Below are 18,063 nucleotides of genomic sequence, written 5' to 3' on the forward strand. Positions count from 1 at the left end.
GACTGTTCAACGATGTTACCGAGTACAAAATAAACACAAAAATCAACTGTATTTCTACATATTAGCAGTGAACATCTGGATACCCAAATTAAAATACTTTACTATTTATAATTGCTCAAAAAATGAATTACTTAGGAATAAGTCTAACAAAACATACAGGACTTTTTTTTTCAGCACAGCATTATAATTAACATAGCAGTTGGGTTTCTTTGGACATGTAAGAAATTTGACTTCAATCCCCATTCCCCCCTTTTTCCTCCTCTCTTCCCTGCCCCGTTCCTTCTCTTTTGTATAGGATTTATATGCTGAAAATTATAAAACTCTGAAAGAAATCAAAGATCTAAATAAATGGAGGGACATATCATGCTTATGGATTAAAAGACTTAACATAGTAAATGTTAATTCTTTCTAAATTAATATACAATTTTAGTGTAATTCGTTTCAGAATCCCAGCAAGATTTTTTGTGGAAATATATAAAAACATTCTAAAATTTGTGTACAGAAAATAAAATGAATAGATAACTAAAACAGTTTTGGAAAAAAGAACAAAATAAGAGGAATCATGCTACCTAATTTCAAAACTTATTATATAACTGCAGTCGTTGGAAGTTTGTGGTACTGGCAGACAGGAAGTGAACGAGAATGGAGAACCTGAAACAGGCTGACACAGGTGTCCCAGCTAGTGCCTGACAGACAAGCAGCATGCAGCAGAGGGGTCAGCCTTACTACTACAGCAGCAAGACACGCTTAGTCAGAAAAGAAGCAAACCTACATTGCATACTTTATGTAAAAATTAACTTAAAACATCTTAAAGTAAAATGTAAAACTTTTAGGGAAAAATCTTGGGGATGTGAGACTGGGGAAAGATTCTTAAACTTAATGTTAAGAGTGCAGTCCATGAAAGGAAAAATGGATAAATGAGATTCCATCAAAGTTAAAAAACTTTTTTGCTTTGAGAAAGAGCTTGTGTGGATGCTGAAAGGCCAAGCTATAGAAAGAAAAAATATTTGTAAACCACATATCTGAAAAGACCAGTATAGAGAATTTTAAAAAGTTTAACATTAACTTTTTTTTTCATTTATTATTTTTTAGTTGAAATTGGACATGGTATCTTTATTTATTTATATTTATGTGGTGCTGAGGATCGAACCCAGGGCCTCGGGCCTCGCCCGTGCTAGGCGGGCAGTCTACCGCTGAGCCACAACCCCAGCCCCACATTAACATTTTTAACAAGCGGTACAATCCAGCTTCAGTGATGTGAGCTGCTAAGTGACCGGGATCAGCACAGTCCCCTGGTAGAGCAGCTGGACAATCAGCTCCAGCTCTCCAGTTAGAAAGCTGGAGATGTCACGGCCCCTGCTGAGTCCCTGTGCACTGTCCAAGGTGGGCAGCCACTGCCAGGCCCTGCGTTAGGCAGAGCGCCCCAGCATTTATGTCATATGAAGGGACAAGTCTCTACTGTTGCTCCAAAGGCCAAGCTCCCCAGCCCGGTTGCCGAAGAGGGTGGGCTCTTGGTCCCAGGCTCTCCGACTAGTACATCCTCTTCCCAAGCTCTTCAGCCTATGTCCTTGGTTACTAGGAGAATGGATTGTTAATGATTTTTCTTGTGGCTTTTTGACCTAACAGAATTCATGTAGGACACCAAATTCCGAGTGTGTGCAAGAGCAGAATCCATATGTGCCCCACATGCCCATAGGCACCAGTGTATGTGACCAATAAATTGTGCGTTTTTCACTCTTAAAAAAATAAAAAATAAAAATGCAGTCCATTTAGGAAGTGGGCACAAATCATGACCTGACATATTACTATAAAGGACATGTAGATGGCATGTGAGGACGTGGGAAGATGCTGGACACTTTCACCATCAAGGGTACGAAATTAGAACCACAGTGAAGGACCACTACGTACTTTTCAGAATGACTAAAATAAAAACTAGTGAAAACACCAAGTGTATTAAGAATGCAGAAGAACTGGATCACACACACGTTGCTGGTGGAAATGTAGAACAGCACAGGAACAGCTCAGCTGTCTTGTGAGAACTAAGCATACAAATGCCAGACCTCAGTGATTGCACTTCTGGGCACTTATTCAGGGAAAGAAAAATTTATATTCACAAAAACTGGTATAGGAATGTTATAGCAGCTTTAGTCACAGTAGTCAGACACTAGAAATAACTCAGGTGTTCTTTAATGACTAAATGGTTAAACGCTGTGGTGCATACATAGTGTGGATAATTTCCAAAGGATACATAATGTGTAATTATAGTTGTGTACACTTGTTTTGGTACCAGGGATTGAACTCAGGGGCACTTGGCCACTGAGCCCCATCCCCAGCCCTATTTTGTATTTTATTTAGAGGCAGGGTCTCACTGAGTTGCTCAGCACCTCGCTGTTGCTGAGGCTGGCTTTGAACTCGTGATCCTCCTGCCTCAGCTTCCTGAGCCACTGGGATTACAGGTGGCGCCACTGCATCTGGCTTGAATACACATGTTTGAAATGACAAAATTATAGAGATGGAGAAGAAATTAGTGGTTGCTAAGGATTAAGGAGGAGTTGACAGTAGGAGGCATGTGAACTTTCTAAGGCCACATGGCAGATCCTTGTAGTGATAAAAATATTCTTTATCATGACTATGTCAGCATCAGAATCCTCTTTGCACAATATTTCCATTATTGTGAATACCTTCTTAAAACCATTATGAATCTACAATTATCTCCAAATTTACAGTTCATTTTAAAAAGAAAAACAAAGTAGCTGCCTGTCTGTAATCCCAGCAGCTTGGGAGGCTAAGTCAGGAGGATCTCAAGTTTAAAGCCAGCCTCAGCAAAAGCAAGACGCTAGGCAAAACCCTCTCTCTAAATAAAATACAAAATAGGGCTGCGGGTGTGGCTCAGTGGTTGAATGCCCCCGAGTTCAATCTTCAGTACCAAAAAAGCAAAGTAATGGCTGACATCCTACCAGAAACCATGTGTTCTAAGTCCTCTTTTCACCACTGTGACCAAAAGACCTGAAAAGGACAATTTTAGAGAAGGGAAGGTTTGAGGCTCACAGTCTCATCCATCTCAGTCCATACCTGGTCAGCTCTGCTGCTCTGGGCCCACGGTAAGCCAGGAGAGCGGGATGGAAGAAAGCAGCTCAGTACAGGGAAGCAGGAAGAGCCTTCTCCCCTCACCCAGGATGAACTATGCACGCCCACTGCCCACCTCCTCAGCCACCCCCGCCTGTTACACTCAGCACCCAGCTGATCCCTGCTGGGCATGAGGAAGTGAAGACTCTCGGAGCCCAGGCTTCATCTCTGTCTTGCGTGGTCTCACTCGTGAGCTTCTGAGGGACACCTAATGTCTAAACCATGAACATTGAAATCAGAGTAGAGTAAGATGACATATTTAAGCCATAGTAGACATTTTTTCAGCCTCACCCCTTTCATGATGCCACAAAACCTCAGCCAAGTGCACATGATTTTTTAATATATATTTTTTATATAATGGATTTTAAAATGGTATTCAGCTAATAACAGTTAATTTGTTGGGAACTACCCTTATTTTTTTAAAAAGGCAATCATGAACACAATGGTGATAGTGGTGATGGTAAAGAAGGAAGCATTACTTCTGTAGTACCTTGTATTGTTCTGTTAATCCCTTTTTACCACATCTCAGAAAGTCTGGTTTTAACTTTTCTTCCTGAATATGGGAATATTTTTCATCTGTAGCTTATTTGATAGGTGCAAAGTTGGATCATAATTAGATGGTAAAGTTACAAGTAAAAGTGAATGTTTTAAAACAAGACTGTTCTTGTGTGTGTGCGACCAGTTTTCACTTGTAGTGATTACACTTCTCTGCCTGTTGTAAGACCATAGGGCAGTGTCAGTCCCTGCAAGTGTTCAGCCAGTTCCACGTCACGTCCAATCATCAGTGTGCAGACAGCGGAAACCAGCCTCTGTGCTCCTCTCTTCGGATTCCTCTCCTTTAGTCCTGCTTATGAAGCTGAAGTGAAACTTTAAGTGATGGAGTAGAACCTTTGCTTCATATACCTGTTCCAGCTTTCCCCGTTTTTTACTTTTTCAGTAAAAATTACAGATCTTGCCAAATCAGAAGTTCCCTAGGTCTGAGCCTCCTCGTGGTTGTTAATGACATCTTTCCCCAGATGCTGAGCTTATAATGGATGTATGCAAAAGGTGGTCAGAAAGAGCTAAATGGCACTGGGCTTCGTTCTTAGTATCAGAGGCAAGGGTTGTTTTGAGAAGGGAACAGTTAAGTCACATGATGACACACCAAACGTTCTTGCTTGTTATATCAATCACTTTAGCTGATGACTTAAAGACTCTACCAGGTAAAAAGACGAATTGGTATTTGACCCTAGCCATAAACACCAGTTCTGCTTCATCATCCTGACCATTTTTCTCTCTTATCACCCAAAAAAATATCCACCTTGGATTAAACTTTTCTGTGGCTCTGCTGCTCTGTTTTTACTAGCTCATCCTATTCAGTTTAGGACTGTAGGGCTCGGCCCCTTTTAGCCTTCAAATAATCATCCATGTCTAGTTTTATTTTTAATCTAAAAACGACCTTGTTCTTCATGATGAGCTGGATGTGTCAGCAGCTACTACGTACCAGTTAGGCCCCCACCATGGGGACAAGAGGAAAGAAGGAAAGAATGGTAGGTGTTCTGTTGATTTATTCTGTAGTGAGACAGATTATACTAAGGGAAGGGGGAAAATTGGCGTTAGCGTTAAGAGGCCAAGATTATGTATTTTTTATTTGATTTTTGTTATTGTTGTTCCTTTGTGCCTGCTTTTCATTGAGTTTATCCTCTGTACCTGCTTCTTTATCTAGATGTGTTAGCGATTTTTTCCTTAAATATTAACTGCAGTAATTATTAATATATGAACAGCACTTTGTAGTTGATAGTATGAATTCTTATATATTATTTCAGTGATCTTTACAACCATCCATAGATGAAGAACTGAAAATTGTAGGTCTCACAGCTTCTAAGTAGCAAATACAGCCTTCAGATAATATATTGCCCTGGGTTCTGTTCCAATGTGGCTTGCTGAGGTTACGTTGCTTCTGGGAGTGTATTAAGAAGTGGAAAAGTGGGACTCCAGAATCAGTATCCTTTCCTGAACAGCTCAGCAAATGAGAGAGGGAGTGGTGAGACTGGAGTGTGAATGAGACTGGGCTTGGGAGTCTTTGCTTCCTTACTAAGGCTTTATATTTTCTCTATTTCAGAATGGCAATAGCACGAAGAAGTATGTTCCAGAAGGGGGAGGTGCATAACAAACCATTCGGGTTCTGGGGAATGATAAAGAGTGTTGCTACTTCACCTCCAGGAAGCGAAAGTATCCTTTATCCCTCTACTTGATTCTTTCTACACTCTGGACCAAGGGCAGAAGAAAAAAACAGTATTGGGATAGTTCTTTGCAAGGTACCTGAATGCACTGGAGTCCAAACTGGCTTAGGAATACAGTATGTGTAGAGTCATCTTTCCAACACCCATGTAAGATCATAAAATCATTATCTTTGAGCTGAAAGAGTCCTAAAAAGTCCGTCTTTCCATGTTACAAATGAGAAAATAGACCCAGAGAGGTTAAGCCACAGTGTTTGTGGCAAAATTAGGAACAGAACCGCGGTCTCCTCTTCATAGTTCTTTCCACGACATTTCACTCCCCAACTCTGAAACCCACCTCAGACATCATGGCTCTCTTCTTCAGTAAACTTCTGGTTTAAAAGAAAATCAAGGTGATTAAGTTAATAGATTCGTCCAGCCCAGCTGGTTACGGTGTTGAACTAATTCCCAAATTCAGTAACCAAATCCCTCCGTGACCCCCAGGCCATGTAGCCGTGGGGGCCTGAGTCTGAAATCACAACTTCCTGTTTCCTTCCTTGGCCTAGGGAAGAACAAATTCCCTTTGCCTTCAACTGGAGAAGAATGAAGTATGTTGCTATAAATTATGATATAACCTGGTGTCAGGTGCAGATAATATCAAGGAAGAATAAAAAGAAATGCAAGATGCTTATGGCTGAGAAAGAAAAAGAATTATTTTAATCAGGAAACATTCATGTCTTCTTTTTTCAAGAAGAGTGCTAAGTGATACACTGATGAGTAGGATATAATCTCCCTCCTAGTCATGGTGGAACACATCACTAGTAACCTGTTGTTCGGTGGCCTGGGCCTTGCCCATAGTGACCACCACTGAGGATGGACCTGAAGGGCCGTTGTGGATGTCAGTGATAGTGGGGAAAGTCGTCAGGGAGGGAGATCTGGTTAAGTGAAGGTTTGTATGCTAAAGGTACTGTCTTTACTGTTTTCATTACTCAAAACTCTAAAAGCCAAAAGTATAGGTTTAAGCTATTCCAGTGATAAGTCCCAGGATGATCTAACATCTCGGAGCTTGTGACCTCAGTGAGGAAAGTATTGACACTGTCCACTGAGTTCTTGGAAAATAGCTCAGCTTGGTGGGAAGAAGAGGCCACGGGGTGAGGGGCCACGGAGTGAGGGGCCATGGGGTGAGGCCACAGAGTAAGAGGCCATTGTGAGGGGCCACGGAGTGAGGGGCCATTGTGAGCGGGGGGCCACGGAGTGAGGGGCCACAGAGTGAGAGGCCATGGAGTAGGGCCACAGAGTGAGGGGCCACGGAGTGAGGCCACAGAGTAAGAGGCCATTGTGAGGGGCCACGGAGTGAGGCCATGGAGTGAGGGGCCACGGAGTGAGAGGCCGTGGAGTGAGGCCACGGGGTGAGGCAGGCCTCACTTTGCATCCACGGCTGTTAGTGCGGTGGCTTGAGCGAGCCAGGGACCTCCAAGTTTCACTTTCCTTATCTGCAGAATGGATAACACAGGATTGTTGGGAAATAAAAGATAATATCTGAAAGAACTAAACCCCAGCCTCGGTTTTTGTTCCCTTCCCAAACATCATTGGGATGTATTGTATTTATTGAGATCATGCTTATTATAGATGCTATTATTATGCAGGCCTTTGAGCCTTCAAAGATTATATTTGACGTAATTTAATAAACTAAAAAAGAAAAACAGACAAACCATCTGCTAAGACACTTGGGCTGGGAGAGACTGAGCAGCAGTCCTTGGTGATTTTCAAGGTGGAGAAGCTTTACACACCTCTGCCGGAGGCTGGAAAAATGCTGTGAAGTACAGGAAACTCAAAATACAGATGATTCCTGGCTTTAGAAAAAATCAGAAGCAAATGCTTTCTTCATTGCTATTTTTTGAAATTTCTCTGTGATTTAAACCTTGATGCCCATTTGTGCCAGATCTTACTCTTGTTCAACAGGAAGTGGATGCTTTGGAAGAACTAAGCAGGCAGCTTTTTCTGGAAACAGCTGATCTATATGCTACCAAGGTACAGAGCAAGGAGACTACAGGGTGGTTTTTACCAATATGATGGTAAAACTGACCTGGAAAGACTAAAGAGCAGGCTGCGCTTGTAGCTCAAGGAGGAGCACTCGCCTAGCACGTGTGAGGCCCTGGGTTTGATCCTCAGCACCACATAGAAATAAATATATAAAATAAAGGTATTCTGTCCACCTATACCTAAACATTAAAAAAAACAGACTCAATAACTTTATAGTGTTCTCTATGACGAAGCAATGCAAAGAGCCCCAGCTTCATTATAAGACTGGAGCATTAGGATGAGTGGTGACTTAACGAGGTCTTTCCTGTCATTGCACAAGTCCTTAATGGAACACTTTCAATAATAGAACATGGAGGGACAGTCAGAGGAGGCTTTTCAACATCTATGGAGATGGCATGTACCACTTCCTACTGAGCCAGGATCAAGATGGCAGCTCCTCTGTTTCTTTTTTCTTTTCTTTTTTTTTAATTTATTTTTTAGTTGTAGATTAACACAATACTTTTATTTTGTTGTGTTTGTTTTTACGTGGTGCTGAGGATCAAGCCCAGTGCCTCACACATGAGAGACGAGCTCTGTGCCACTGAGCCCCAGCGCCAGCCCACTCCTCTATTTCTTTTTATTCCCTGATAAGTTAGTTATAAGAACAGTAGACGCCAGGCACAGTGGTGCACGCCTGTAATCCCAGCAGGTCAGGAGGCTGAGGCAGGACGATCACAAGTTCAGAACCAGGCTCAGTAAAAGCAAGGCACTAAGCAACTCAGTGAGACCCTGTCTCTAATAAAAGTGCAAAATAAGGCTGGGATGGGGCTCAGTGGTCGAGTGCCCCTGAGTTCAATCCCTGGTACCAAAAAAAAAGGAAACAGTAGATACCTATCTGCTGGGTCTGTCCCTGTTTTAACAGACCCAGATCAAAAGGCCCTAACTGCAAGGGGTGACTTCCCTGTGTATACCCAAAACGCAGTATGATCCAAACGTGCAGAATCTATTAAGGTTTCAAACTGTTTTAATCCTTTTTGAGGGTGAGTGCACAGGGGTAGTCATGAAGGGTAGAGGTTAACTAACATAGGCTTTAGAGACAGACCTGACCCTACTCACCAAATTGACCAGGGCAAGTTATTTAACCTCTCTCAGACTCGATTTTCTCATCTGTAAAATGAAGATAATAGAAATGATCTTCAGAAGATTAAAGTAGACAATGCATATGAGATATTTGTCCCAGTCTCTGGCTTAGAGTAAACATTCAATAAACGTTGGCCACTACTATGACTGTCATTTTAATATTATTACCATGGGAGTTTGGGACTCAGCTTGAACAGTGATTCATGGAGGGGTTCTCTTGTTGAAAATACGTTTACATTTGCTGAGACTAACCATGTTTTGTGTTTGGTTTTCCTCAGGACAGAATAGAATACTCCAAAACTTTCAAGGGAAAATATTTCAATTTTCTGGGTTACTTTTTCTCTATTTACTGTGTTTGGAAAATTTTCATGGTAAGTATATTGTTTTTAACTGTAAGAGTTGGGTAATTTTTCCCTGAAAATGGCAGAAAGAGAAGACAGATTTGATTGATACATTTGAGTTCAGTTCCAAATTCAATTGAGTTGACAGAGAGAGTGACCTTTCGTATCTCCAAGCCTCCCCTTTTCCCCCCTCTCCTATTTAGAGGACATAGAAATGGAGGCTGCATTTTTCTTCTGTCAGAAATCATTAGTTAGGCTTATATTATGAGACACATGAGTTGATTTAAAAGTTTCTTATTTCACACTCTGCTTTTCATATTACCCATGAACACATGACTGTGTATAACCTCAACTCCTAGTTTCACCTCAGAATAGAAGCCACTTGGAACAGGTGTGGTGGCACACACTTGTAATCCCAGTGGCTTAGGAGGCTGAGGCAGGAGGATCAAGAGTTCAAAGCCAACCTCAGCAATAGTGAGGTGCTAAGCAACTCAGTGAGACCCTGTCTCTAAATAAAATACAAAATAGGGCTGGGGATGTGCCTCAGTGGTCGAGTGCCCCTGGGTTCAATCCCCGATACCAAAAAACAAAAAAGAAGCCACTTGGGGTTGGGGAGTTAGCTCAGTGGCAGAGCACTTTCCTAACACACACAAGGCCCTTAAAAAAAATGGAGACCACTTTTCCTTTGTAGTAATCTATACCTAAAAACTTAAGTTCAAAATAAATTCTAAAATATTTACTTCTGTAGATGAATTCATCTTTTGGGCTTACCACTCTTATTCTTGTGTGATTCTCCCTGTTTTATTGTCTGTGCATTTTATGTACGTTTGTTTGTCTTTACTTCTGACTCATCTGTGGGTATTCATGGATTTCAATGTGACCGTAGAAAAGGCTGATTTGACTTTCTAGTTTGGTGACCTTCCTACTGGAGCTGTGTTTGCACAAAGAGGAGCTTTGTCAGCTTGTTAGTTAATTTTGACCAGTATGGATGAATGAGGGATTTTGAACTTCATGGATCTAATGTTACAATAAATTGAAGTCAGTAACACTCAGATGATATTTAAAATCTTGATCCCTTCAATGAGATGTAGGATGTTCAGTTAACAAAGCCTCTAATAGAATGTTTCTTGAGATGCAGCCTATAGGAGAGCATGTCATTTATTAACAGTTTTTCCTAGAGTTATATAATTGACCTACAATAACCTGAACCTGTTTAAAGTACATAGTTTGCTGAGTTCCTGACATTTGTACCTATGCAGCAGCCATCACCACACTCCATCAAGTTCAGCTTTCCACCTGCCCCTTCGTAATGCCTCTCTTCACACTCCCTGTTCTCAGTCAAGAACTGATCTGCTTTGTGTCGTCATATATTGGTTTATATTTTTTAGATTTTTATATAAATGTGATCCTATGTGTCTTTATTCTATCTTGCTTATTTTACTCAGCATGATTATTGAAGTTTCGCGTGATAATGTAATTTATTTCTTTTTATTGCTGAGTAGTATTCCACAGTTTGTTTATCAATTCACCTAGTAGTGGATATTTGTTCCCAGTCAGGGATATTACAAATAAAGTTGGCTGTGAACTTGTGTCTAGACATGTGCTCACTTTTCTCTCAGATAAATAGGAGTAGAACGTCTGATTCATATGGCAAATGTGTGCCAAATTCTTCTCCAAAGATGGTACCAGTTTTGCTCCTACTTGCAGTATGTGGGAGTTTCCGTTGTTGTACACCCTCACCAATACTCCATCTGGTTGGCAGTTTCAGACATTCCAACAGATTTGGGGTCTTGATGCCTGTTTTGATTTACATTTTTCCTAACCCCTAATGATGTAGAGCTTATTTTCATGTGTTTATTTGCAAGCTGTATCCTCTTTGGTGAAGTATCTTTTAGATGCTTTTGCCAATTTTTTAGTTAGATTGTTTATTTTTATTAGGTTTTTAGTTTTTTTATATATTCTGGAAATCTTTTATGAAATATGCACTTCTAAAAATTTACAAATATTTTTATCCTAATCAGAGACTTGACTTTTTATTCTCTTAGCAGTACCTACCCTACCTACCTACCTTTCTTTCTTTCCTTCTTTTCCTACTATAGATAGTGCTTCTTGGCATTGTATCTAAGAAATATTTGCCTAATCCAGAGTCACAAAGATATTTTTCATGCTTTTTTAGAAATTTTAATATTTTTGCATTCTTGTCCATAACTCATCTTGAGTTAATTTTTGAAGTCGTATGGTATGAATCTACGTAAATTATTTTCATGTAGATTTCCAGTTATTCTAGCACTATTTGTTGAAAAGATTGTTTCTACATTCAGTCACCTATGCAATTTTGTCAAAAAACTAATTGAGCTGTTTGTATGCTCCTGTTATTTTCTGTTGGTATAGTTGTCCTTTGTCTGGATCACTGCTTTATAATAAGCCTGAAGTCAGAGGGTGTAAGTTATCCAACTTTGTTCTTTTTTCAAATTTGTTTTGGCTATTCTATGTCCTTTGCATTTGCAAATGAATTTTAGAATCAGTTTATTAGTTCTTACCAAAAAAATACTTTCTAAATCTGTATTGGGATCGTCAAATCTATAGATAGTTGAAGTGAGATCTTGACAGTATTGAGTCTTGCAGTCCATGCACCCAGAGCCCTTCGTGTACTCAGACCCGTGTAGTTGCTCTCAGCAGTGTTCAGTGGGTCTTGTGCATCTTCTGTCAGGTTTCTCTAAGTATCTGACATTTCTGAAGCTATAGTAGGTGTGGTTGTTGTATCATTTCAGTTTGATTGTTACTAGTGTATAGATATGACTCCATCTTACATATTGATCTTATATTCTGCAACCTTGGTAACATTCCGTGTTTTTTCTAGAAGTTTTTTCATAGATTTCATAGACTTTTCTGCGTAGACGATCAGCTCTTCTTCCTCTGTAATGTGATGGCTCCTATTTCCTTTCTCTCTCACTTACTCTCTTCATTTCCTCCCATTGTCTTTACCTCCATCTCCGCCTCTCCTGTCTCTTCCCCCTTGCTCCTCCTCCTGCATCTCCTCAGCCTGACTGCATTGACCAGAACCTCCAGTCCTGAGTGGAGCAGAGGTTGAGGAGTAGTCGTCCTTCATCGTCGGGAAGAGTATCCAATCTTCCACCGTTAAACACGATGCCTGCTGTTGGCTTTTATCAGCTTGAGGAGTTCCTTCTGTTCATGATTTGTTTAGTGCTATTAATCATGAAACATTGTTGGATTTTGTCAGATGCCCCTTTCTGCATCTGTTGAGATATCATATGATTCTTGTTTTGTATTAAATTAACCTTGCACTTCTAGAATGAGTCTGACTGGTCATGATGAATCTCCTTTTTGTATTTTGTGGGATTCAACTTGCTAAAATTTTGTTAGGAATTTTTGCATCTCTCTTTATGTTGGATATCAGACTATAGTTTTCTTATAATGTTTTTATTTGATTTTTAGTCAAAATAATACTGACCTTAGAGAGCTAGTTGAGAAGTATTGCCTCCTCTTCTAATTAAAATGAAAGTTTTATGGAATGTTGTTATTTCTTCCTTTAAGGTTTCTTAGACTTGACATCTGGACCTAGAGTTTTCTTTGCAGGAAGATTTTCTTTAAAGATATAAGGTTTATTCAGTTATCTGTTTATTCCTAAGTGAGATCTTGCAGTTTGTGTCTTTCAAGTAATTTGTCCATTATTACTGAAATTGTATTTTATTGGCATAGTATTGCTCTTAATGTTCCCTTATTATCCTTTTGGTAGATATACAATCTATAGCAATGTAACCCCCCTAGGAATTGAACCCAGAGGCACTTAACCACTGAGCCATCCCCCGCCCTTTTTATTTTTTATTCTTTGAGACAGGGTCTCACTTCTTTGCTTAGGACCTCGCTAAATTGGTGAGACTGGCTTTAAACTTGCACTCTTCCTTCCTCAGCCTCCTAAACTGCTGGGGTTACAGACATGCGCCACCAGGCCTGTTGAGATGTCACCCTTTTATTCTTTTACTGCATAACAGTTTTATTGAGCTATAATCCATATACTATTTACCCATTTAATGTACAATTCAGTACACATCATCACAATCCATTTTTTAACATCTTCATCAAATCTGAAAGAAACCTTATACTCATTGGTTTAAGTATTAGTATAGTGGAGCGAAAGATTAGCATACTCAGCATTTATAGCATTTTCACTCCTTTTGTGGCTTAATAGTGGTTGGTTGGTTGGTTTTTTCTGGTCAAATATGGAGTCACTCCTTGTATGGATAACACCACATTTCACCCATCCATTCATTAGTTGATAACATGTGAGTTGTTTCTGCTTTGGACCACCATCAGTAATGCTCTTGTGAACACTCATGGGTAAGTTGTGTGCTGTTCATATTCTCCCATTTCTCTCACGTACATATCTGTGAATAGAATTGCTGTGTCATATACTAACTATCTGTTTAACCTTTTGAAGACCTGCACACAGTTTTACAAAATAGTGGCACCAGTTTACTTTCCTGACAGCAGTATATAAGTGTTCCAATTCTTCACATGGTCACCAACACTTGTTCTTCTCTGTTTCATTGTAGCCATCCTAGTGGGGGTGAAGTGGCCTCTCCTTGATGTTGGTAACTTGTGTCCTTCCTCCTTATCAGGCTAATAGAGGGTTATCGATGCATTGAATTTTTCAGAGAATCAGCTTTGGGGTTTCTTGATTTTTCTGTATTATTTTTCTGCTTTCTGTTTCATTGATTTCTGTTCTGCTCTGTGTTATTTTCTTCTGATTTGGGGTCATCTTTCTCTAATTTCTTAAAGTCCCGAAGCTAAGATCATTGATTGGAGACCTTTTCTGATAAAGATGTTTCATTGCTATACATTTTTTGTTATGTACCGGTTTAACAGCATCTCTCTAATGATGTATTCTTACTTTCATTCAGTTCATAATGCTTTCTAATTTCCCTTTTGGTTTCTTCTCTCAGGTTATTTAGAAGTATGTTACAGTGTCTTTCAAATGACATTCTCTAATTGATTTCTATCTCAATTTTATATGGTCTAAGAACATTTTGTATAATTTAAATAGTTTAAAATTTATCAAGGCTTGTTTTATGACTCAGAATATAGTCAGCTGAGTTCAGCATGGTAAACATTCTGTGTGCGCTTGAGTAGAATGTGTGTTCTGCTCTTGTTGGCTAGAATGGCCTACAAATGTCAGGTCAGGGTGATTGATAGTATTTTTCAAGTTTTTTGTATTCTCACTGATATTCTGTCTATTTTATCAATTATTAAGAGAACAATTCCAGTATTTTGGATTTGGCTGTTTTTCTTTTTTTATTTCTATCCGTTTTTGCTTTATGTATTTTGAAGTTTTATTGGGTATCTAAACATTTAGGATTATTATGTACCCTTGGTTGAAAAAGTGATCCTTTCATCAATATGAAATGACCCTTCTAAGACCTGGCAATACTTTCTGCTATGAAATCTGCTTTATCTGATATTTAGATAGGTATTCTACCTTTCTTTTTGATTCGTTTTGTTTTTCCATCCTTTTATTTTTAACCTATTTGTATCTTGCTATTAAAGAGGGTTTCTCATAGGCAACATATGCATTAATTGGGTTGTTTTTTTATCCAGCCTGATAGTCTCTGCTGAACAGTCTCTTGGCATGTTTAAACCTGGGATTAGCAATCTATAGCCCACAGTTGACCCAACTACTGCTTGCTTTTGTAAATTAGGCTTTATTGGAACGGAGCCAAGCCCATTCATTTATGTATTGTCTGTGGCTGTCCCACACAGTGGCTGGGTTTGCTGACCCATGAATTAGGCCGTTTACATTTAATGTGATTATTGGAGTGGTTAGGTTTAAAACTACCATGTTGCTATGTGTTTTTATTTGTTCCATCTGTTCTCCATCCCCCCTTTTTTTAAACTGATACTTTTGTGATTGATTCCATTTTATCTCGTTTGTTAGCTTGTTATAACTCCTTTTTATTTTAGTATTTGCTCTTCAAGCATTCAAAAAATAACCACAGGGAATGAGAATTTCTTGGTTCTTTCACTGTGATTTTGTCTATCAGAATGTTACCTTTTTTGCTTCCAATAAATTAAAGTATATATATGCAATGACTCTATATAAAATAAACATGGAGTAGGTAGAGACTTTTATTTGCCTATGAGTAGTCAAAATAGATTTCCTATACATAGTTTAAAGTAAGACTAGAATTGTGTTTTTTAGAAACATTAACCTATAAGATGTGTCATAGTGATTAATTCATCATCTTTTTTGTTTTTCGGTACTGGGGATTTAATCCAGGGGTGCTTTACCCAGCTCATCATCTTAAATCACTTTTTTAAATAATGATTATTACGATGCGTTAGTAGCTGGGTGCCATGGCACACACACATAATCACAGCCTCTCTGGAGACTAAGGCAGCCTCACCAACTTTGCACGGCCCTAAGCAACTTAGTGAGACCCTGTCTCAAAATGTAAAATAAAAAGGGCTGGAGATGTGGCTCAGTGGTTTACAGCCCCTGGGTTCAATTCCTGATACAAAAAAAAAAAAAAAAAAAAAAAAAGCTCTAATGTAAAAGTTTGTGTCTCTGCAGGCAACCATCAACATTGTTTTTGATTGAGTTGGGAAAACGGATCCTGTCACAAGAGGCATTGAGATCACTGTGAATTACCTGGGGATTCAGTTTGATGTAAGAGTCATGTCAAGATCTTGGTCTGTTGGATTTCTTTGTTTTATCTGCTTTAACTTAACGTTATTAAGATCCTCATGCTCATACTTCAGCCACTTGCTTCTACTTCTCTTCTTCTCCCTGTCCTTTATACAGGTTGGCCCAGTCACGTGGCATATTTGTAAAGGCCATGGTCCTCTTTCTGAATGTAAAACTCTAAGTCGTGGCCGGCACCTACTGTTGTTGTGGGTGCTCACTATTCCACAGCCCTCCTCTGCTTCTCTGTAGCCAGCTACCACTTGGCCAGTTTCTCCTCGTCAAGATCCTTGTCTCTGTGATGCTTGATGAACTCTTCAAACTCACTTTTTATTTCACTGGTAGAAAATTAACTCCCAATTAGTGTTTCATGTTAGTAATGAAGTGATTTCTGCTGTAAGAAATTAATTAACGTGGCCGTCGGACTAAAGATGGTGTCACCTGTGCATGTTTTTTGTTGTTGTTGTTGTTGGTTTTTATGTTTTTGTAGCTGTAGATGGACAGATGCCTTTGTTTTATTTGTTTTTATGTGGTGCTGAGGCTCAAACTCAGTGCCCCACACATGCTAGGCAAAGCGTCCTGCCCCTGAGCCCCAGCCCCAGCCCCGCCCCGCCCCACCCCATACTTGTGTGTTTTTTTTTAATTCATTTTACTTGTTTCGTAAAACCAGAGTCATAAACACGCTTTTGTCCCAGTTTAAGTTCAGTGTCTTTATTCATAGAAGAGTATATTTTACACTTGTGTGATTGGCCAGTAATTCAGACTAGTTAATACTTTTGGTAGTGAGACTGAGTCATTTAGCTGCACTCTGACCCTAAAAACAGGTGTCATGATGTGCCAGGCTTCTGTTTCAGCAGTGTGCCCCAGGCCCGAGGGTAGCTGGACAGGACAGGGATGAGCTGGAGCAGACTGAGCACCAGTCCTTGAGAAATAGCTCCAAATGTGCACTGTTCTGATGATATGCCAATGGGTTTCCTTTTTGCATGATCTTTTAAGTGTGCTTTGCTGTTACTGCATATTTGTTTTCCTTGTTTAAATTTTGTTCTGGGCTAGGTTTTTAGAAATGTTTTTCCCGACATTACTTACTTGCTATGTACGTATTCCATCTGTAATTCATCTGTGTCCTCCGTATTTCATGATGGTAAACAACAAGCTTTTTAAATGTTAGTAACAGCAGCTCTCCCTCACATACTTTTTAGAACTGAATCAAGCAATGCAGAAGGATGAAAAGATGTCATCATGTGATTCAAATGAAGTTCAGTTATTTCCTAAAGCATAGCTGAAAATGCCTATAAGTTCTTTTAATTTAAAAAGATTCTTTGAAGTTTTGTTTGATTAGAGGGCTATCATTCATAGATGTTAAAAACATCAAGCTCCTGTTCATTTCCTTTCGTTTATTTATTTATTTTGATATTTATTTTTTAGTTATAGGTGGACACAATACCTTTATTTATTTTTATGTGGTGCTGAGGATGGAACCCAGTGCCTCACACATCCTAGGGAGTGCTCTGCGTCTGAGCCGAGCCAGTTATCTTTATCACTTTTTGTTCTTGCTTTCTTCTGTCCTTAAGATGTGATTCAGCCACAGTTTAGATACCCACTGCAGTCTCCCTGTGTTTTACTTAACACTTACTTGCCTTCTTCCCTCCCTTTTAAAAGAAGGAGCGGGTGGGGGTCAGGGCCTAATGACGTTCTCTCTCGGAGTCATAAGTGATCAAAATATCTTAGTTCTTAACCTCTCTCTGAACAGAGATTTAACCCATATTTTTTTTCCTCCTGTTATGGTGGCAGGTGAAGTTCTGGTCCCAACACATCTCCTTCATTCTGGTTGGAATAATCATTGTCACATCCATCAGAGGATTGCTGATCACTCTTACCAAGGTATATTGTATCACAGTATCAAAGGGTATTTATTTAACTGTGGCACCATGAAATAATGATACCTAATGATTTCTGCCTTCTGAAATCTGAATAGTATAAATTGATGACAGTATATGACATCATATACCAAGTGCAGGTAAGTCCCAAGGTAGTTGAATAAGGGTCTGTTTACTTGTATGTCACTGTTATTAATAATGGAACTTAGCACATGGTAGGTGTTTGGCAGATACTTGGAATAAATGAATGAGATATTTGAGGTTAGAATAATCATGAGAATCATTTATAAAGAAGATATGGAAGTAGGGAAGCAGAATGTTCTGTTGTTTCCTGGTCAACAGAGGAAGGCTTCGTGGAGATAAAAGAGGGGACTCCTCTGACAACGTGTGTGGGGACCTCACTGTCCTCCTAGGAGAGCAGGGTCAGTGAGTGAAGAGAAGAGGCTGGGTCAGGAGAGGGTCTCCAGGCTTCTAGCCTGATTTGGGAAAGAGCTATGGAGCCTACTAATAAATGCAGATGTCCATTTTAATGTTTTGTAGGGATATTAAGGTTGGACGCATCACAAGAGTTGTAAAGTTTGATAGCATAGGAATCCTCTCAAATATTTCATCACTTAAAGCCACCAAGTACCTCAAGGGGAAAGCTTGAGTTTTTGAGT

General features: G+C 39.5%; 1 protein-coding gene across 1 annotated transcript in view; it reads left to right on the forward strand.

Annotated features, from left to right (window-relative positions):
• Positions 1-18,063, forward strand: part of LOC308657852 (Golgi pH regulator-like) — a 39,630-nt gene that overhangs the window by 20,871 nt on the left and 696 nt on the right. Inside the window, 6 exon segments of the mRNA XM_081310044.1 lie at positions 5,228-5,337; positions 7,267-7,355; positions 8,765-8,857; positions 15,417-15,440; positions 15,444-15,512; positions 17,319-17,408. Coding sequence (XP_081166170.1) covers positions 5,228-5,337; positions 7,267-7,355; positions 8,765-8,857; positions 15,417-15,440; positions 15,444-15,512; positions 17,319-17,408 — 475 coding nt within the window.

This window comes from Spermophilus citellus, assembly GCF_964194105.1.
Source record: "Spermophilus citellus genome assembly, chromosome: 10".
NCBI classification, from domain to species: domain Eukaryota; kingdom Metazoa; phylum Chordata; class Mammalia; order Rodentia; family Sciuridae; genus Spermophilus; species Spermophilus citellus.